This window comes from Eschrichtius robustus, chromosome X, assembly GCF_028021215.1.
Source record: "Eschrichtius robustus isolate mEscRob2 chromosome X, mEscRob2.pri, whole genome shotgun sequence".
NCBI lineage: Eukaryota > Metazoa > Chordata > Mammalia > Artiodactyla > Eschrichtiidae > Eschrichtius > Eschrichtius robustus.
The window spans coordinates 59,489,523-59,512,613 of NC_090845.1; the positions used below are offsets into that span (position 1 = coordinate 59,489,523).

Sequence of the window (23,091 nt, forward strand, 5' to 3'; positions counted from 1 at the left end):
TGGATTGGAAGAATCAACATTGTGAAAATGACTCTACTACCCAAAGCAATCTACAGATTCAATGCAATCCCTATCAAACTACCACTGGCATTTTTCACAGAACTAGAACAAAATATTTCACAATTTGTATGGAAACACAAAAGACCCCGAATAGCCAAAGCAATCTTGAGAACGAAAAATGGAGCTGGGGGAATCAGGCTCCCTGACTTCAGACTATATTACAAAGCTACAGTAATCAAGACAGTTTGGTACTGGCACAAAAACAGAAATATAGATCAATGGAACAGGATAGAAAGCCCAGAGATAAACCCACACACATATGGTCACCTTATCTTTGATAAAGGAGGCAAGAATATACAATGGAGAAAAGACAGCCTCTTCAATAAGTGGTGCTGGGAAAATTGGACAGATACATGTAAAAGTATGAAATTAGAACACTCCCTGACACCATGCACAAAAATAAACTCAAAATGGATTAAAGACCTAAGTGTAAGGCCAGACACTATCAAACTCTTAGAGGAAAACATAGGCAGAACACTCTATGACATACATCACAGCAAGATTCTTTTTGACCCAGCTCCCAGAGAAATGGAAATAAGAACACAAATAAACAAATGGGACCTAATGAAACTTAAAAGCTTTTGCACAGCAAAGGAAACCATAAACAAGACCAAAAGACAACCCTCAGAATGGGAGAAAATATTTGCAAATGAAGCAACTGACAAAGGATTAATCTCCAAGATTTACAAGCAGCTCATGCAGCTCAATAACAAAAAAACGAACAACCCAATCCAAAAATGGGCAGAAGACCTAAATAGACATTTCTCCAAAGAAGATATACAGATTGCCAACAGACACATGAAAGAATGCTCAACATCATTAATCATTAGAGAAATGCAAATCAAAACTACAATGCGATATCTTCTCACACTGATCAGAATGGTCATCATCAAAAAATCTAGAAACAATAAATGCTGGAGAGGGTGTGGAGGAAAGGGAACACTCTTGCACTGTTGGTGGGAATGTAAATTGATACAGCCACTATGGAGAACAGTATGTAGGTTCCTTAAAAAACTACAAATAGAACTACCATACGACCCAGCAATCCCACTACTGGGCATATACCCTGAGAAAACCATAGTTCAAAAAGAGTCATGTACCAAAATGTTCATTGCAGCTCTATTTACAATAGCCAGGACATGGAAGCAACCTAAATGTGCATTGACAGATGAATGGATAAAGAAGATGTGGCACATATATACAATGGAATATTACTCAGCCATAAAAAGAAATGAAATGGAGGTATTTGTAATGAGGTGGATGGAGTTAGAGTCTGTCATACAGAGTGAAGTAAGTCAGAAAGAGAAAAACAAATACAGTATGCTAACACATATATACGGAATCTAAGGAAAAATAAAAAAAGCCATGAAGAACCTAGTGGCAAGACGGGAATAAAGACACAGACCTACTAGAGAATGGACTTGAGGATATGGGGAGGGGGTGGGGTGAGATGTGACAGGGTAAGAGAGTGTCATGGACATATATACACTACCAAATGTAAAATAGATAGCTAGTGGGAAGCAGCCACATAGCACAGGGAGGTCAGCTCGGTGCTTTGTGACCACCTAGAGGGGTGGGATGGGGAGGGTGGGAGGGAGGGAGATGCAAGAGGGAAGAGATATGGGAACATATTGTTTGTGTATAACTGATTCACTTTGTTATAAAGCAGAAGCTAACACACCATTGTAAGGCAATTATACTTCAATAAAGATGTTTTAAAAAAAAAAAAAAAAAAGAAGAAGAGACATGTCCAGTTCCATGTGTGGAACAGAAAAGGGCCCTTGACAAAATTACATCAGCAAACAATATTGGTTACGTTATCAAGTTGAGTGTCATGGAACATAGCAATTTAACATGCACCTTGTTTTTGCTATCTTTAATTACTAAGAAAATATGTGGCGCACATCCAGTCCATTCAAATGTTGGATCAATGCAAGGAGTGAAGATGGTGGATAGGACAGTGGCACAGTTGTATCACTAAAGCAAAGAGACCTATGCATTGATCCTCAGGATGGCAGGCAAAGCTCTGAAGAAGGAGCTGAATTGAAGTGACAACGACAAGATGTAGAGTGGGTAAGCTAATGTGACAGCTCTCTCCCTCTGACACTGCCATTTCAGGCTGTGGGCTAGAACCTGTGGCTAACAACTATTAGTTATAACTTGGGGTCAGAGCTGTTTGCAGTTTTTGTTTAGTTGATATTTGTTCTGATGCCCGAAATCTGTCACTGGAGTGACAACCAAATGGGGAGGAAGGGAGGTAATAAGACGTGAGGAGGTGGGAGTAGGGAAAGTTCAAAGAGGCAACCACACCAGAGGTTTGGCTAATTCTTCACCAAGGGCAGGAGTACTACCTCAGTTCTACTTCCTGTAGCCAAGGCTGGAGGCATGGGTCTTTGGAAAAACCTGCATCACACTGGCCTGTTGCTAACTGATTTAAGGCAGAAAGCAAAGCCAGGGAGTGCTGTGGCCCAGATTTAGATAGTCTGGCTGATACTGGACAGTTAAATGAGTACTCACATTAACTGAAACCATTAGATCAGAGCAGCTGCCGCCAGCAGCCTGAGGCAGGACTGTGGAGGAAGGGGAAGAGTGGAATGTCGTTGGGATTTAGCTTTGCAGCAGAAGATGGTGAAAGCGGAACTGATAGGGAGGGCTAAGTTACTGTGTGGGCTGAGCTGATAAGATCTGACTGACCCCAAGGCTTGGCGACAGGCAAGACAAACTTTACTGTGACGAATATAAGTTGAGTTATTCAATTATCCACCAGATTGATGTGAAGGTCAACATACGACTTATAAATTGAAGCAGTTGTCTACATAGAAGTCTGGCCTAACTTGCTACTTCTGAGAAGAGGCAAATCTTATGAAGGGGACGAAAAGGGGAAGGAATTAAGAACATATTCTGCATATTGATTATATAGCAGATACTTTATTTGTTATTCCTTTTAACCTTAGCAATAATTCTGAGGGAGGAACTGTTTCTCCCATTTACAGATAAGGAAACCAAGGTGCAAAGAGGTTAAATAACTTAACTGTAATCATACAGATGCATCAGTGTCAAGCTACAGAATTCATAGTCAGTTACTTAGTAGAAATCTTATCAGAGTTCCATAGAATAGCTTTACTGAATTGTGTTCTGAGACAATGCCATCAACCCATAATGAGGTTGTTACATGCAACAATCCACATCATGAAAGTAGCTCTAGACAATATGTAAATGAAGGAGCATGTTTCTGTTTATGGACATGGAAAATTGAATTTCATATAATTTTCGTGTCATGTCATATTTTTCTTTTGATTTTTTTTCAACAAATTAAGGCTTAGGTTTGCTAAGTCCTTATAAAAGCCTAAAGAGGGTAGGGACCCTGTATGTCTTATTCACTCTTATGTCTTCAACACCTAGAAAGGGGCCAGGTACACAGCAATTATTCTTACTATTTTTAAGTTCTTATATTTTTTCTATATTGTGAAATGCCTTAAATCTTTTTTGGAACAGGACATGATATAAAACATAAGGCACATTTTTAAAAGGCTATCTAGCTAGAAAATAAAAGAGTCAGGATTTGGATCTAAGCCTTTGTGATATCAAAGTCTCTTTTTTCATAGAATTATATTCCCCCTAGTCCCCTCTAGATTAGTCACAACCTCCCAACATGAGTCTCCACATCCAGTAGCCAATTAAATTTGCAGAAGTCAGCCACATTTTGAATTTGTGATTTGTAACTTAAAAAGCCCATAGTTTTGCTGAAGTTGTGCCCTCTTGTCCCTATTTCTACTATACTGGAAAGTAAGAATGAGAAAACAATAGTTCACAGGTTCAAAGCTTCTTATAGGAAGGTAAATTGATAGTTCTGCCTTACTGGAAAGAACACAGACTTTGATGCCTGCCAGACTTACTAAGACTTAGATCCCAGATCTGTCAGTTACTCACTATGAACCTTTGGCAATTAACACCTTTGGGAGCCTCAGTTTTCTAGTAGAAATAAAATAATAATAATAATAATATATTCTTCACAGTAAGTTTGTGAGGATCAGAAATATTATGCTAGTACCTAGTACAGTGCCAGGAACATAGCAGATACTTAATAAATGGTAAATATAATGCACCTAACATAGAAGCACCAAAATATATAAGGCAATTATTAACAGACTTAAAGGAAGAAACTGAGAGCAACACAATAATAGTAGGGGATTTTAACACCCAATTTACATCAATGGATAGATCATCCATACAGAAAGTCAACAAGGAAATAGCAGTCTTAAATGAAACATTAGACCAGATGGATTTGATAGATTTGTACAGAGCATTCCATCCAAAAGTAGCAAAATACATATTCTCCTCAAGTGCACATGGAACATTCTCAAGGATAGACCATATGTTGGGACACAAAACAAGTCTCAGTAAATTTAAGAAGATTGAAATCATATCAGGCAACTTTTCCAATCACAATGGAATGAAACTAGTAATCAACTACAAGAATTTACAAGAATTACAAATATGTGGAGAATGAACAACATACTACTGAAAAACTATTGGGACAACAAAGAAATCAAAGGAGAAATCGAAAATTACCCGAAGAAAAATGAAAATGAAAATACGACATACTTAAATTTATGGAATGCAACAAAAGTGGTACTAAGAGGGAAGTTTATAGGAACACAGGCCTACCTCAAGAAACAAGAAACAAATCTCAAAGAAACAATCTAACCTTACACCTAAATGAACTAGAAAAAAAAGGAAAAAAATGAAGCTCAAAGTCAGTACAAGAAAGGAAATAATAAAGATCAGAGTGGAAATAAATGAAATAGAGACCAAAAAGACAATAGAAAAGATCAATGAAGCTAAGAGCTGGTTCTTTGAAAAGATAAACAAAATTAACAAAACTTTAGCTAGACACTAAGAAAAAAGAGAAAAGTCTCTGATAAGTAAAATCAGAAATGAAAGAACAGACATAATAACAGATACCACAGAAATACAAATAATTATAAAAAAATGTTATGAACAGCTATATGCCAACAAATCGGCCAACCTAGAAGAAATGGACAAATTCTTGAATCCCAACCTTCCAAGACTAAGTCGTGAAGAAAGAAAATCTGAATAGACTGATCACTAACAAGGAAGTTAAAACAGTAAATAAAAACCTCTACCAAACAAAAGTCCAGGACGATACGGCTTTGTAAGTGAATTCTACCAAACATTCAAAGAAGATTTAATACCTATCCTTCTCAAACTTTTCTAAAAACTTAAAGAGGAGGAAAAACTTCCTAACTGATTTCACAAGGCCAACATTACCCTGATACCAAAACCAGACAAGGACAACACACACACACACACACACACACACACACACACAGTTACAGACCAATATCTGATGAACATGGATGCAAAAATCCTCAACAAAATATTAGCAAATACAGTACAATACATTAAAAGGATCATACATCGTGATCAAGTGAGATTTACTCCAGGGATGCAAGGATGGTTCAATATGTACAAATCAATCAATGTATACACCACACATTAACAAAATGAAAACTAAAAAATGTATCATCTCAATAGATGTAGAAAAAGCATTTGACAAGATTCAATACCCACATATGATAAAAATTCTCAATAAAATGGGTATAGAAGGAAGTACCTCAACATAATAAAGGCCATATATTACAAACTCACAGGCAACATCATACTCAATGGTGAAAAACTGAAAGTTATCCCTCTAAGATCAGGAACAAGACAAGGGTGCCCACTCTCACCACTCTTATTAAACATAGAATTGGAAGTCCTAGCCAGAGCAATTAGGCAATAAAAAGAAATAAAATGAATCTAAATTGGAAAGGAAGAAGTAAAACTGTCACTATTTGCAGATAATATTATTTTATATATAGAAAACCCTAAAGGCTCCATCAAAGAACTATTAGAAATAATAAACAAATACAGTAAAGTTAAAGGGTACAAAATCAACACACAAAAATATGATGTGTTTCTATATGCTAACAATGAACTATCAGAAAGAAAAATTAAGAAAATAATACCATTTACAATTGCAGCAAAAATAACAAAATACCTAGGAATAAATTTAACTAAGAAGGTGAAAAACCCGTACACTGAAAAGTATAAGGCATTGTTAAAAGAAATTGAAGAAGACACAAATAAATGGAAAGTTATTCCATGCTCATGGGTTGGAAGAATTGCCATTGTTAAAATGCTCATATTACCAAAAGCAATCTAAAGTTTTTGTGCAATCCTTATCAAAATCCCAAGGACAGCTTTCACAGAAATAGAACAAAAAACTCTAAACTTTATATGGAACCAAAAAACAAGCTGAAAAGTCAAAGCAATTCTGAGAAAAAAAAGAACAAAGCTGGAGGTATTACATTCCCTGATTTTAAACTATATTACAAAGCTACTGTAATGGAACAGCATGGTATTGGTAGAACAGACACATATATCAAAAAAAGAGAATTGAGGGCCCTGAAATAAACCCATGCACACATGGAAAATTAATTAATGACAAAGGAGCAAAGATCACAGAATGCAGAAAGATATTTTCTTCAATAAATGGTGCTGGGAAAACTGGACAGCCACAAAGAAAAGAAAGAAAGAAACTAGACCACTATCTTACAACATACAAAAAAATCAACTCAAAATAAATACTTGAGGGGCTTCCCTGGTGGCACAGTGGTTGAGAATCTGCCTGCCAATGCAGGGGACACGGGTTCGAGCCCTGGTCTGGGAAGATCCCACATGCCGCGGAGCAACTAGGCCCGTGAGCCAAAATTACTGAGCCTGCGCGTCTGGAGCCTGTGCTCCGCAACAAGAGAGGCCGCGATAATGAGAGGCCCGCGCACCGCGATGAAGAGTGGCCCCCACTTGCCACAACTAGAGAAAGCCCTCGCACAGAAACGAAGACCCAACACAGCCATAAATAAATAAATTAAATAAATAAATAAACCCAAAAAAAGTTTAAAAAAAAAGAAAAAAAAGATCCCGCGTGCTGCATCTAAGACCCAGCGCAGCCAAATAAATAGATAAATAAATATTTTTTTTAAAAAAATAAATAAATACTTGAGTGTAAAGCCTGAAATAATAACACTCCTAGAAGAAAACATAGGGAGTACATTCTTTGACATTGATCTCAGTAATATCTTTTTGAATATTCTCCTTGGGCAAGAGAAACAAAAGCAAAAATAAGCAAATAGGACTACATCAAACTAAAAAGCTTCTGCACAGCAAAGGAAAACTTCCACAAAAAATGAAAAGACAGGGCTTCCCTGGTGGTGCAGTGGTTGAGAATCTGCCTGGCAATGCAGGGGACACGGGTTTGAGCCCTGGTCTGGGAAGATCGCACATGCCGCGGAGCAACTGGGTCCGTGAGCCACGATTACTGAGCCTGCGCGTCTGGAGCCTGTGCTCTGCAACAAGAGAGGCCGCGATAGTGAGAGGCCCGCGCACCTCGATGAAGAGTGGCCCCCGCTTGCCACAACTAGAGAAAGCCCTCGCACAGAAACGAAGACCCAACACAGCCAAAAATAAATAAATAAATAAAATTTAAAAATAATCTGTTTGTACTTTAAAAAAAAATGAAAAGACAACCTACTGAATGGGAGAAGATATTTTCAAATCATATAACTGATAAGGGGTTAATGTCCAAAATATTTAGAGAACTCATAAAACTCAACAACAAAAAAACCCAAACAACCTAATTTAAAAATGGAAAGAGTAGCTGTGTGGACATTTTTCCAAAGAAGATATACTGATGGCCAACAGGAACATTAAAAAGTGTTCAACATCATTAATTATTAGGGAAATGCAAATCAAAGCCCCAGTGAGATAGCACATCATGCCCATTAGAAGGGCTATTTTTTAAAAGACAAGAAATAACAGATGTTAGAGAGGGTGTGGAGAAAAGGGAACCCTCATGCACTGTTGGTGGGAATGTAACTTGGTACAGCACCTTGGAAGACAGTATGGAGATTCCTCAAAAAATTAAGAATAGAACTACCATATGGTCCATGTATTCTACTACTGGGCATTTATATAAATAACATGAAAACACTAATTCAAAAAAATATATGCACCCCTATGTTCATCACAGCATTATTTATAATAGTTAAGATATGGAAAAAACCTAAGTGCTCAGCAATGGATGAATAAAGATGTGATATATGCAAAGGAATACTATTCTGCCATAAAAAGATGAAATACTGCCATTCTCAACAACATGGATGAACCTTGAGTGTATTACGCTAAGTGAAAGAAGTCAGATGGAGAAAAACAAATACCAAGTGACTTAACTCATGTGGAAAAAAACAAACAGACAAAAAAAAAAAATCAAAGAACCAAAAACCAAAATAAATGAACAAACCAAAACAGGAAACGTAGGTAAGAGAAGAGCCATGATTATTATGAATGGTTTTTATGTTCTTGCCCACCATTCCAATATTAGTGGTAATAAACTGGAACAGATTTCTACTTAAATATCTACAACTTCAGAAAGATCTCAAGGTACAAAGTAGTTGAGGTGGAGATGGGTTCAAGATGGCAGAGTAGAAGGACGTGTGCTAACTCCCTCTTACAAGAGCACTGGAATCACAACTAACTGGTGAACAATCATTGACAGGAAACACTGGAACTCATCAAAAAAGATACCTGACATACAAAGACAAAGGAGAAGCTGCAATGAGATGGTAGGAGGGGCGCAATCATAATAAAATCAAATCCCATAACTGCTGGGTGGGTGACTCACAAACTGGAGAACAATTATACCACAGAAGTCCGTCCACTGGAGTGAAGGTTCTGAGCCCCACGTAAAGCTTTCCAACCTGAGGGTCTGGCAACGGGAGGAGGAATTCCCAAAGAATCAGACTTTGAAGGCTAGTGGGATTTGACTGCAGGACTTCAATAGGACTGCAGGAAACAGAGACTCCACTCTTGGAGGGCACACACAAAGTAGTGTGCACATCAGGACCCAGGGGGAACGAGCAGTGACCCCATAGGAGACTGAACCAGACCTACCTGCTAGTGTTGGAGGGTCTCCTGCAGAGGCGGGGGGCAGCTGTGGCTCACCATGGGGACAAGGACACTGGCAGCAGAAATTCTGGGAAGTACTCCTTGGTGTGACCCCACCCAGTGTCTGCCATTAGCCTCAGCAAAGAGCTGGGTATGCTCCAGTGTTGGGTCACCTCAGGCCAAACAGCCAACAGGAGGGAACCCAGCCCCACCCATCAGCAGACAAGCAGATTAAAGTTTTACTGAGCTCTGTCCACCAGAGCAACACCCAGCTCTACCCACCACCAGTCCCTCCCATCAGGAAGTTTGCACAAGCCTCTTAGATACCTTCATCCACCAGAGGGCAGACAACAGAAGCAAGAAGAACTACAATCCTGCAGCCTGTGAAACAAAAACCACATTCACAGAAAGACAGACAAAATGAAAAGGCAGAGGACGATGTACCAGATGAAGGAACAAGATAAAACTCCAGAAAAACAACTAAATGAAGTGGAGATAGGCAACCATGCAGAAAAAGAATTCAGAATAATGACAGTGAAGATGATCCAGGACGTCGGAAAAAGAATGGAGGCAAAGATCTAGAAGATGCCAGAAAGGTTTAACAAAGACCTAGAAGAATTAAAGATCAAACACCTAGAAGAATTAAAGAACAAAAAAGAGAGACGAACAAAACAATAACTGAAATGAAAAATACACTAGAAGAAATCAATAGCAGAATAAGGGAGGCAGAAGAACTGATAAGTGACCTGGAAGACAGAATGGTGGGATTCACTGCCGCAGAACAGAGTAAAGAAAAAAAAAAATGAAAAGAAATGAAGACAACCTAAGAGACCTCTGGGACAACCTTAAACACACCAACATTTGCATTACAGGGGTCCCAGAAGGAGAAGAGGGAGTGAAAGGAACCAAGAAAATATTTGAAGAGATTATAGTTGAAAATTTCCCTAACATGGGAAAAGAAATAGCTACCCAAGTCCAGGAAGTGCAGAGAGTCCCATACAGGATAAACCCAAAGAGAAACACCCCAAGACACACAGTAATAAAATTGACAAAAATTAAAGAAAAAGAAAAATTATTAAAAGCAACAAGGGAAAAATGACAAATAACATACAAGGGAACTCCCATAAGGTTAACAGCTGATTTCTCAAAAGAAACTCTACAAGCCAGAAGTGAGTGGCATAATATACTTAAAGTGATGAAAGGGAAGAACCTACAACCAGGATTAATCTACACAGCAAGGATACCATTCAGATTCGACGGAGAAATCAAAAGCTTTACAGACAAGCAAAAGCTAAGAGAATTTAGCACCACCAAACCAGCTCTACAACAAATGCTAAAGGAACTTCTCTAAGTGGGAAACACAAGATAAGAAAAGAACCTACAAAAACAAACCCAAAACAATTAAGAAAATGGTAATAGGAACATACATATCGATAATTACCTTAAATATGAATGGATTAAATGCTCCAACCAAAAGACAAAGGCTTGCTGAATGGATACAAAAACAAGACCCATATATATGCTGTCTACAAGAGACCCACTTCAGACCTAGGGACACATACAGACTGAAAGTGAGGGGATGGAAGAAGATATTCCATGCAAATGGAAATCAAAAGAAAGCTGGAGTACCAATACTCATATCAGAAAAAATAGACTTTAAAATAAAGAATGTTACAAGAGACATGGAAGGACACTACATAATGATCAGGGGATCAGTCCAAGAAGAAGAGATAACAATTATAAATATATACGCACCCAATATAGGAGCACGCCAATACATAAGGCAAATGCTAACAGCTATAAAAGAGGAAACCAACAGTAACACAATACTAGTGGGGGAATTTAACACCTCACTTACACCGATGGACAGATCAACCAGACAGAAAATTAATAAGGAAACACAAGCTTTAAATGACAAAATAGACCAGATAGATATAACTGATATTTATAGGACATTCCATCTGAAAACAGCAGATTACACTTTCTTCTTAAGTGAACACGGAACACTGTCCAGGATAGATCACATCTTTGGTCACAAATCAAGCCTTGGTAAATTTAAGAAAATTGAAATCATATCAAGCATCTTTTCCGACCACAAGGCTATGAGATTAGAAATAAATTACAGGGGAAAAAGACGTAAAAAAAAAAAAAAAACCACGCATGGAAGCTAAACAGTACATTACTAAATATCCAAGAGATCACTGAAGAAATCAAAGAGGAAATCAAAAAATACCTAGAGACAAATGACAACAAAAACACGATGATCCAAAACCTATGGATGCAGCAAAGGCAGTTCAAAGAAGGAAGTTTACAGCAATACAATCCTACCTCAAGAAACAAGAAAAATCTCAAATAAACAATCTAACCTTACACCTAAAGTAACTGGAGAAAGAAGAACAAACAAAACCCAAAGATAGTAGAAGGAAAGAAATCATAAAGATCAGAGCAGAAATAAATGAAATAGAAACAAGGAGAACAATAGCAAAGATCAATAAAACTAAAAGCTGGTTCTTTGAGAAGATAAACAAAATTGATTAACCTTTAGCCAGACTCATCAAGAAAAAGAGGGAGAGGACTCAAATCAGTAAAATTAGAAATGAAAAAGGAGAAGTTAGAAAGGACACCATAGAAATACAAAACATCATAAGAGAGACTACTACAAGCAACTGTATGCCAATAAAATGGACAACCTGGAAGAAATGGACAAATTCTTAGAAAGGTATAACCTTCCAAGACTGAACCAAGAATAAATAGAAACTATGAACAGATAAATCGCAAGTAATGAAATTGAAACTGTGATTAAAAATTTTCCAACAAACAAAAGTTAAGGATGCGATGGCTTCACAGGTGAATTCTATCAAACATTCAGAGAAGAGCTAATACCCATCCTTCTCAAACTCTTCCAAAAATTTGCAGAGGAAGGAACACGCCCAAACTCATTCTACGAGGCCACCATCACCCTGATACCAAAACCAAAGATACTACAAAAAAAGACAATTACAGACCAATATCACTGATGAAGATAGATGCAAAAATCCTCCACAAAATACTAGCAAACAGAATCCAGTAACACATTAAAAGGATCATACACTATGATCAAGTGGGATTTATCCCAGGGATGCAAGGATTCTTCAATATATGCAAATAAATCAATGTGATACACCATATTAACAAATTGAAGAATAAAAACGATATGATCATTTCAATAGATACTGAAAGAACTTTTGACAAACTTCAACACCTATTTATGATAAAATACTCGCCAGAGAGTGGGCATAGAGGGAACCTACCTCAGCATAATAAAGCCATGTACAACAAACCCACAGCAAACATCATTCTCAATGGTGAAAAACTGAAAGCATTTCTGCTAAGGTCAGGAACAAGACAAGGATGTCCACTCTCGCCACTATTATTCAACATAGTTCTGGAAGTCGTAGCCATGGCAATCAGAGAAGAAAAAGAAATAAAAGGAATACAAATTGGAAAAGAAGTAAAACTGTCACTGTTTGCAGATGACATGGTAATATACATAGATAATCCTAAAGATGCCACCAGGAAACTACTAGAGCTAATCAGTAAATTTGGTAAAGTTGCAGGATACAAAATTAATGCACAGAAATCTCTTGCATTCCTATACACTAATAATGAAACATCAGAAAGAGAAATTAAGGAAACACTCCCATTCACCATTGCAACAAAAAGAATAAAATACTTAGGAATAAACTTGCCTAAGGAGGTAAAACACCTGTACTCAGAAAACTGTAAGACATTGATGAAAGGAATCAAAGATGACACAAACAGATGGAGAGCTAGACCATGTTCTTGGATTGGAAGAATCAATATTATGAAAATGACTATACTACCCAAAGCAATCTACAGATTCAATGCAATCCCTATCAAATTACCAATGGCATTTTTTACAGAACTAGAACAAAAATTTTAAAATTGGTATGGAGACACAAAAAACCCCAAATAACCAAAGCAATCTTTAGGGGAAAAAAATGGAGCTGGAGGAATGAGACTGACTTCAGACTATACTACAAAGCTACGCTAATCAAGACAATATGGTACTGGCACAAAAGCAGAAATATAGATAAATGGAACAGGATAGAAAGCCCAGAGATAAACCCATGCACTTATGGTCAACTAATGTATGACAAAAGAGGCAAGGATATACAATGGAGAAAAGGTAGTCTCTTCAATAAGGTGGTACTGGGAAAACTGGACAGCTACATGTAAAAGAATGAATTAGAAAACTCCCTAACACCATACAGAAAAATAAAATGGATTAAATACCTAAATGTAAAACTGGACACTATAAAACTTAGAGGAAAACATAGGAAGAACTATGTAAAGAACTCTTTGACATACATCACAGCAATTTCTTTTTTGACCCACCTCCTAGAGTAATGGACATAAAAGCAAAAATAAAGAAATGGGACCTAATGAAACTTAAAAGCTTTTGCACATCAAAGGAAACCATAAACAAGCCGAAAAGACAATCCTCAGAATGGGAGAAAATATTTGCAAATGAATCAATGAACAAAGGATTAATCTCCAAAACATACAAACAGCTCCTGCAGCTCAGTATTAAAAAAACAAACAACCCAATCAAAAAACAGGCAGAAGACCTAAATAGACATTTCTCTAAAGAAGGCATACAGATGACCAAGAGGCACATGAAAAGCTGCTCAACATCACTAATTATTAGAGAAATGCAAATCAAAACTACAATGAGGTATCACCTCTCACTGGTTAGAATGGGCATCATCAGAAAATCTACAAACAACAAATGCTGGAAAGGGTGTGGAGAAAAGGGAACCCTCTTGCACTGTTGGTGGGAAAGTAAATTGGTACAGCCAGTATGGAGAACAGTATGGAGGTTCATTAAAAAACTAAAAATAGAACTACCCTATGACCCAGCAATCCCAGTACTGGGCATATACCCAGAGAAAACCATAATTCAAAAAGACACAAGCACCCCAATGTTCATTGCAGCACTATTTACAATAGCCAGGTCATGGAATCAACCTAAATGCCCATCAACAGACGAATGGATACAGAAGATGTGGTCCATATATACAATGGAATATTAGTCAGTCATAAATAGGAACAAAATTGGGTCATTTGTAGAGACGTGGATGGACCTAGAGAGCGCCATACAGAGTGAAGTAAGTCAGAAAGAGAAAAACAAATATCGTATATTAATGCATATATGTGGAATCTAGAAAAATGGTACAGATGATCTGGTTTGCAAGGCAGAAATAGAGACACAGATGTAGAGAACAAACTTATGGACACCAAGGGGGGAAAGGGAGTGGCGGGGTGGTGGTGGGATAAAAAAAAAAAAAAAAAGAAACCTAAGTAAGAGATTACAAAGTCCATTCAATGGAGAATATTTTTAATTGGTAAGATCCTATGCATAATTCTATGTTATTATAATGAAATTATTAAAGTGAACAATTTCTAGGGAAATATTAAAAACAAAATAGTTGAGGTAATTTCTCTTCCCCGTGGGATTCCCAAGCACTTACCCTCCTTGTGGTGAGCCAGGGGCCGAGGAGCTGGTCTCTTTACATGGAAAGAGGAGGCCTTAGTGGGCCCAGGGCCTGGCACAGGTCCATTGGTGGCCTTTGGTATGGCCTTGGTCCCTCCATCCTGCAGCCTAGATACCAACTTCCCCACATCCACCTCGAGGCAGGACTCCAACTTGCCATCTGAAACAGGCCTGCTTGGGGATTTCCTCCCATGATCTGCTTCCCCACTTCTCTGCATAGGCATTTTTGGGTGTTGTGGCATCTTGGAGGGTTCTATACTGCTGATGATAGTACCATTTGGTGTTCTGTGTTGGATTTCATCTAGGAAAAGATGGTGCAAAGAGGAAAGATTAATGATAACCTTTGTATACATAATATTGCAAAGTTATACACATATTCAAAGGAGCTACTGTCATGGAACAAATCAATGATATCCCACAAAATCAGTCTCTACCCATTGCAGTTCACGTGGAGTCACAAGTCTCATAAAACAGGGAATTCAATTTAAGATCTGAGTATTATTTTCATGACCACAATTCAGCAAAACCACAATATGCCAAGATACTTTATTTAAAGGGATATGTAAAAAAGGGACTTAAGAGCCCCCAATCAATTGTACATTATATTACTTTTAAATAAGGCACCATTTAATCATTAACTATTTCTATTTCTCTCAAAAGTAATTTATAAAGATCTCTCAAATTTCAAGGTAATACACTTAACAGAATTTAACTTATTTCTCCATCCTCATAAAGACATCCTCAACTCACCACTTTATGGCTTTCCCTTAGCTCTTGTGGTCTACAATTTCCTGTGACAATAGTATATGCTTTTCAGTTGTCCTGTTTCTTAATTAAAGCTTTGAGTCTCTAATGAGAGCCAAGGATATTCTCCCTAGAAAAATTAACCTACACAAATACATGTAAAATTTTGAAAACTAATTTTAAGAGATTCATGGAACCCCCTGAAGCTGTTAATGAACCCCCGATTGAGAACTCCTGCTCTAAGGAAATTATCACCTTCCTTGGTAATAGAAAACCGAGATCAGAGTGTAGTGGTTAAGAACAGAGGTTCTGGTCAGCTAAATGAGACCTGAGAGATATGTCAACCAGTTGTAATATATGGGTCTTATTTGGATCCTGATTTTTTTCAAAAAAAATGTAAAAATAGGAGAATTTGAATACTGACTAGATAGTGATCTTAAGGAATTACTATTTTGTTTAGTGTTCTTTTCTTTTACGTATGATGATGGAATTGAGATTTTGGTTAAAATAGTGTTCTTATCTTTTACAGGTACATACTGAAACATTTATGGATGAAATGACATGATGTCTGAGTTGGGGCAATGGGTAGGGGTATAGATGAAACAAGATTGGGCATGTGGCAAGGATTCTTCAAAAAACGCAAATCAATCAATGTGATACACCATATTAACAAACGAAAGGAGAAAAAACATATGATCATCTCAATAGATGCAGAAAAAGCATGAAGAAGATGTTCTGGAATTAGATGTTTGCACAAGCTTGTGAATATACTAAAAACCACTGACCTACACTTGAAAGGGGTGAATTTTATGTCATATGAATTATATCTCAGTTTAAAAAAAAGTTAGAAAATTGTCTAGAGTGGGTGATCCCATTGGTGATCTTCTGGCACAAAGAACTCATCACACAGAGGGGGCAAATTAAGACCCAGAATAAGGAAGCGACTAGCCCAAGTTATTCAGTAAGCTAGTGGCCAAGATGAAATTATATCTCAGGTCTACTAACACCCAGTTCATTCATTTATTACACACATTTATTGAGGATTTATGATATGCTAGATACCATGCTGGCACTAGGGATACAGAGTGAAAAATTTCTGCTGGCATAGAGATTATATTTTCTGGTGTGTATTTGGGGAGATTGTAAATAGACAAATAAATGAGTTTATCCAATTAAAATGAGAGTATGGAACAACAGAGTAGGCATTCAGTGTTCCCTTCTACTTTCTCCTAAATGCCAGATCACCTCCTAAGGAGATGATCCCTTAAACTGGGTGATCTCTTTCCCTTCATTATTCCCTATACACCCAGCCATTTATTCTACAAGTATTTACTGAACACGTGGAATATATAGGAATTGTTCTAGAGGCTGGTGATAAAAGTGGCTCTGACATTCTAATGGGAAAGACAGATAATAAACATGTGAACAAATAGTAGCAAGTGATAGGAATAAAATAAAGCAGTGTAAAAGGATAGAGAGTAATGGAGAAGGAGAAAGATCTATTTAAATAGAGTACTCAGAGAAGGTCTCTATGAAGAGATGTCATTTAGCTGAGATCTGAATGAAGGAGTAAAGTTTGCAAAGTTCTGGAGGAAGAATGTTTAGGACCAAGAGAACAGCAAATATAAAGGCCCTTGGGTAAGTTTGACATGTATAAGGAATGGCAAAACCAATGAGATTAGAGCAGAGAGAACAAAGGGTACAGAGAGACAGTGAAGTTCAAAAATGAGATCAGAAAGGTAAGTGAGGATCATACAATGCAGAATAAAATGTAAATTTTCTTCTAAAAATGAAGAGAAGTCACTGGAAATTTGGACCAGAGGGAATGATATGATCTGATTTACATTTTTAAAAGAATATACATCTTACTGGCTGCTGTGGAGAACAAATTATAGTCAGGCAAGAAGAAAAGCAAGCATAATAGTTTGGAAGCTCCTGTAGCCACCCAAGTAAGAGATGATGGTGGCTCTACCAGGAAGGTAGCAGTAGGAATTAGTAGGTTCAACATACAATGTGCATGGAGAGCTAAGAGGAATTGCTGATGGATTAGGTGTAAGGTAAAAGGAAAAGAGAGTAATCAAGGATCATCCCAAAGTTCTTGACCTTAGCAACTGGGTGACTGGTACTGCCAATTACTTAGATGAGGGAGACCAGAGTAAGAGCAGATTGAGGAGGAATAGGGAATCAAGAGTATTTGTACATTTTGAATTGGAAATGTCCATGAGTCATCTAAGGAGAGCTGTTGAACAGGGAGTTTGAGATGGGAAGAGGGGAGATAGCACTCCTAGATATATAAATTTGCAAATCATCCTCATATTGAAAAGATATTTAAAACCATTAGACTGAATGAGATCACGCAGGAAAAAAATATAGACAGAGAAGTGGACTGAGAAAAACAAAACAGAACAAAACAAAACAAAACTCTGGGACCTTCCAACATGTAGAAATTGAGAAGAGAAGGAAAACCAAGAGGAGACTGAAATGGAATGTCTAGTGAGGTAGAAGGAGAGTTTGGTGTCCTGAAAGCCAAGTGAATAAGTGTTTCAAGAAGGAAGAGTCAGTAAAATGAAATGCTTCTCACAGGCTGAGAATGATAAGAATAGTGGAGTGGCACATGGATATTGTTGGTAATCTTGACAAAAAAGGTCTCAACAGAGTAGTGAGGAGACAGGCCCATTTAGAATGGGTGCAGGATCCATACTAAGCAATTATTCAACTAAATGGCATTTATTTGTTTATCTATCTGTATCTATGTATCTATCTATCTATGTATCTATCTATCTATCTATCTATCTCCATTTAGCCTATAAACTCCTTGAGGCCAGGAACTGTGTCTTAATTCCACCTAGCATGGTACTTAATCCATGTGAGCTGATTTTCTCCCCAGGTTTATCGGGATATAATTGACAAATAAAAATTGTATATATTTAAGGTATACAATGTGATGTTTTCATATATGAATACATTGTAAAATGAGTACCACAAACAATCTAATTAACATATCCATCACCTCACATAGTTTCCAATTTTGTGTGTGGTAAGAATATTTAAGATCTACTCTTTTCACAAACTTCAAGTATACAATAGAGTATTATTAACTACAGTCACAATGCTGTATCATATCTTCAGAACATATTCATCCTGAATAACTGAACCTTTGCACCCTTTGATCAAACACCTCCCCATTTCGCTCTCCCCTAATTCCCTGGCAGCCACCATCCTACTTTATGCTTCTATGAGTTTGACTTTTTTAGATTCCACATATAAGTGAAATCATGCAGCATTTATCTCTCTGCCCTTATCCCATCGCACTTAGCATAAGGTCCTTCAGGTTCATCCATGTTGTCACAAATTACAAGCTTTCCTTCTTTTGTACCTAAGGCTGAATAATATTCCATTTTGTGTGTGTGTGTGTGTGTGCGTGCATGTGTGTGTTTCTGGGTGTGTGTCTATATATCTCTCACATTTTCTTTATCCATTCATCTGTTGATGAACACTTTGGTACTTCCATATCTTAGCTACTGTAAATAATGCTGCAATGAACATGAGATTGCAGGTATCTTTTTGAGATATTAACTTCATTTCCTTTGGATATATTCCCAGAAGTGGAATTACTGGATCATACGGTAGTTTATATTTTTTCATTGACACAGTTGGTAACTTTTATTCTGTGGGCAACCAAAAAGAAGTAACAAGATCACAAAATATGAAGGACTGTTAATAAGTGGTATGAGTGAAACAAACTAGGGGCAGAGGCAAACCAAGGAGAGCCACTTTGGGTGTGGTTAAGGAGGGCCTTTTGGAGGAGGTGGCATTTATCTGAGACCTGAAGCATGAGAATGACCCAGCCATGTGAAGGTGCCGAGGGAGAGTGTCCAGCAAAGGGGATAGCAGGTGCAAAGACCTGGATTATGAGGGCATGCTTGAGGTCCTGAAAGAACCTGATATACCTGGAGGATGGGGATGATGCATGTATCAGTAGTTCATTCCTATGTGTTGTTGAGTAGTACTCCATTGTATGCATATACCACAATTTGTTCATTCATCAGTTGATGAACATTTAGGTTGCTCACAGTTTTTGGCTGATATGAAAAAAGCTGCTATAAATATTCAAATGTAAGTCTTTGTGAAGCTGTGTTTTCATTTCTCTTGGGTACATACTTAAGAGTGGAGTTGCTGGGTTATATGGTAGCAATTACTTGATTGCTTTTTGTTTTTGTTCCTGTGTATGGGTCATGCTTTCTTGTTTCTTTAGATATCTCATAATTCTTTATTGAAAACTGGACAGTTTAAGTAATATAGCAACTCTGAAATTCAGATTCTCTCTTCTCCCCAAGGTTTGTTGTTGTTGCTGTTTATTTTAGTTATTATTGTTAGTTTGTTTACTGACTTTTTTCACCCATTTATGTTAAATCTGTATTCTTTGTTGAGTGTGGCCACTAAAGACACTGCTTAGTTAGCTTTGTGGTCAGCTAATGATTAGACAGAGATTGCCTTAAAACACTAAGAACCAATATGACTCCCAGTCTTTGCAAAGGGGCTCTGTATGAATGTTTGAGCATGCCTTGAACACTCAGCCAGGCAGTTGACAACTCTATATGGTAGTTTATTTTGAATTTTTTGAGAAACCTACACACAGCTTTCCATAATGGCTGTACTAATTTACCTTACCACCAACAATGTACAAGGGTTCCCTTTTCTCCACATTCTTGTCAACACTTGTTATCTTTTGTCATTTTTTTGTAATAACTATCTGTAATAGGTGTGAGATGATATCTTATGGTTTTGATTTGCATTTCCCTGATGATCAGTGATGTTGAACAACTTTCCATATACCTATTGGACATTTATCTGCCTTGTTATGAGAAATGTCTATTTAGGTCCTTTGACCTTTAAAAATTGGGTTATTTCTTTTCTTATTATTGAGTAGTATGAGTTCCTTATGTATTTTGGAATATTAACCCCTTAACAGACATATGATTTGCAAATATCTTCTATTCTGTAGGTTGTCTCCTCACTTTCTTGATTGTTTCCTTTGCTGTGCAGAAGCTCTTTAGCATGATGCAATCACATTTGTCCGTTCTGCTTTTGTTGCCTATACTTTTGGGGTCATATCTGAAAAAATCACTGCCCAGACCAGACAATGCCAAGTAGCTTTCCCCCCACATTTTCTTCCTGTAGTTTTACAGCTATAGGTCTTACATGTATTTCTTTAACCCATTTTGAGTTGATCTTTGTACATTGTGTGAGATAAGGATAAAATTTCTCTGCATGTGGATATCCATTTTTCCCAACACCATGTACTGAAAGGACTATACTTTCCCACTGTGTATTCTTGACACCTTTATCAAAGGTCAATTGATCATAAATGTGTGTACTTTTTCTGGGCTCATTATTCTGTTTCATTTGTCTATATGTCTGTTTTTATGCCAGTACTATACTCTTTTGGTTACTATTGCTTTGTAGTATATTTTGAAATCATAAAGCCTTCAACTTTGTTCTTCTTTCTCAAGATTGCTTTGTCTATTTGGGGTCTTTTATTATGAAGTTTACATAAAACATAGTTATAGCAGTCTGTTTAAAGCTAGCAAAGTAACATTGACTACATACAATAACTGTACATTTTAACGACTCCTACACCTACATTTTATGTTATTGATGTCATAATTTATAACTTTTTAGATTGTGTATCCATTAACAAATTATTGTAGCTATAGTTATTTTTAATACTTTTGTATTTTCACTTTCATACTAGAATTACAAGTGGTTTACACATCACTATTACAGTATTAGAATATTCTGAATTGGGCTATATTATGTTTACCAATTTGTTTTATACTTTCATATGTTTTCATGTTGTTACTGTCCATTTATTTCAACTTGAATACCCTCTTTTAGCATGTCTTACTTATTTATTTAATTGAAGTACAGTTGATTTACAATGTCCTGTTATTTTTAGGAGTACAGCACAGTGATTCAGTTATATATACAGTACAGTGATTCAGATATATATATATATATATATATACACATATATACCTATACTGTTTTTCAGATTTTTTTCCCTTATAGGTTATTAAAAATATTGAGTATATTTCCCTGTGTTATACAGTAGGTCCTTATTGGCTATCTATTTTATATATAGTAGTGTATATGTGTTAATTCCAACCTCCTAATTTATCCCTCCCCCACTTTCCCCTTTGGTAACCATAAGTTTGTTTTCTATGTCTGTGGGTCTATTTCAGTTTTGTATATAGATTCATTTGTATCTTTTTTTGTTAGATGCCACATATAAGCGATTTCATATGATATTTGTCTTTCACTGTCTGGCTTACTTCACTTAGTATGATATCTTTTAACATTTCTTTTAAACCAAGTCTAATGGTAGTCAACTCCTTCGTTTTATCTCTCCTTCATTTCTGAAGGACTGCTTTGTCCAGTATAGTATTCCTGGTTGGCAGTTTTTTTCCTTTCAGTATTTTGAATATATCAACCCATTCTCTCCTGGCCTGCAAGGTTTATGCTGGGAAATCTGCTCACAGTATTATGGGGGTTTCCTTTTATTTGATGATTTGCTTTTTTCTTGCTGCGTTCAAAATTCTCTTTGTCTTTGAATTTTGAGAATTTTATAACAATGTGTCTTGGTTAAAATCTCTTTATGTTTAACTTATTTGGGTTTCTTTGGGCTTCATGGATCCAGATGTTCATTTCCTTCTCCAGATTTAGGAATTTTTCTGTCATTATTTCTTTAAATAAGCTTTGTGCCCCTTTCTCTTTCTGTGCTCCTTCTGAGACTCCCATATATGTATATTGGTTTGTATACAGTGTCCCATAGGTCTCTTAGGTTTTCTTCACTTTTACAATCTTTTTTCTTTTTGTTCCTCTGACTGGATAATTTTAAGTGACCTGTCTTTGACTGCACTGATTCTTTCTTCTGCTTGTTCGAGTTTGATGTTGAAGCTCTCTACTGAATTTTTCTATGCAGTCATTGTGTTCTTCAGCTCCAGAATTTCTTTTTGGTTCTCTTTTTTTTATGATTTCTATGACTTTCTTGAACTTCTCATGTATTATTTTCCTGATTTTGTTTAGTTGTCTGAGTTCTCTTGTAGCTCACTGAGCTTCTTTAAGATGATTATTTGGAATTCCTTTTCAGACAGTTCATAGATCTCCATTTCATTAGGATCAGTTCATTGTGCTTTATTTTGTTCCTTTGGTGGTGTTAAGCTTCCCTGATTATTTCTGATCCTTGTGGCCTTGAGTGGGTGTTTACCTATTTGAAGAAGCAGGCACATCTTCCTGGCTTTGGCAAGGAAAGCCTTTGATCAGGCAGCACAACCAGAGATTCTGGTTAGGCCACCTGGCATGCTCCAGAAGTGGGCTTGCTGCTGGAGTCCTTGGGTAGGGTGGTCTGGTGCCTGGGTCAGTGGATGGGCAAGCTTTCATCCTGGATCTACAGGGGAGAGCTTGAAGCCTGGGTCCAGGGGGCTAGCCTGGCACTGAGGCAGACCTGGAGGTGGGATCCACAGGAAGCTGGACTGGATGCTGAGTTGTGGTTACATCTTGGAGACTAGAGCCACAGAGGCCAGCTTGGCATGTAATGGGCCTGGATTCTGGGTCTTCAAGGGCAGGCCTGGAGCCTGGGGCTGCAGAGAATGGCCTAGTGCTGGGGCAGGTCTGGAGCTCGGGTTGGTGGAGGCTGGCCTGGAGTCTGGAAAAATGGG

The 23,091-nt window shown here is 37.2% G+C and overlaps 1 protein-coding gene across 2 annotated transcripts in view; it reads right to left on the minus strand.

The window, feature by feature from the left end:
• The window catches only part of OPHN1 (oligophrenin 1), a 611,104-nt gene that overhangs the window by 27,058 nt on the left and 560,955 nt on the right, over positions 1 to 23,091 (minus strand). For both annotated transcript variants that reach the window (XM_068533583.1, XM_068533582.1), the window contains exon 21: positions 14,604 to 14,927. In XM_068533583.1, the coding sequence (XP_068389684.1) occupies positions 14,604 to 14,927 (324 nt within the window). The remainder of the gene's footprint in view (positions 1 to 14,603; positions 14,928 to 23,091) is intronic.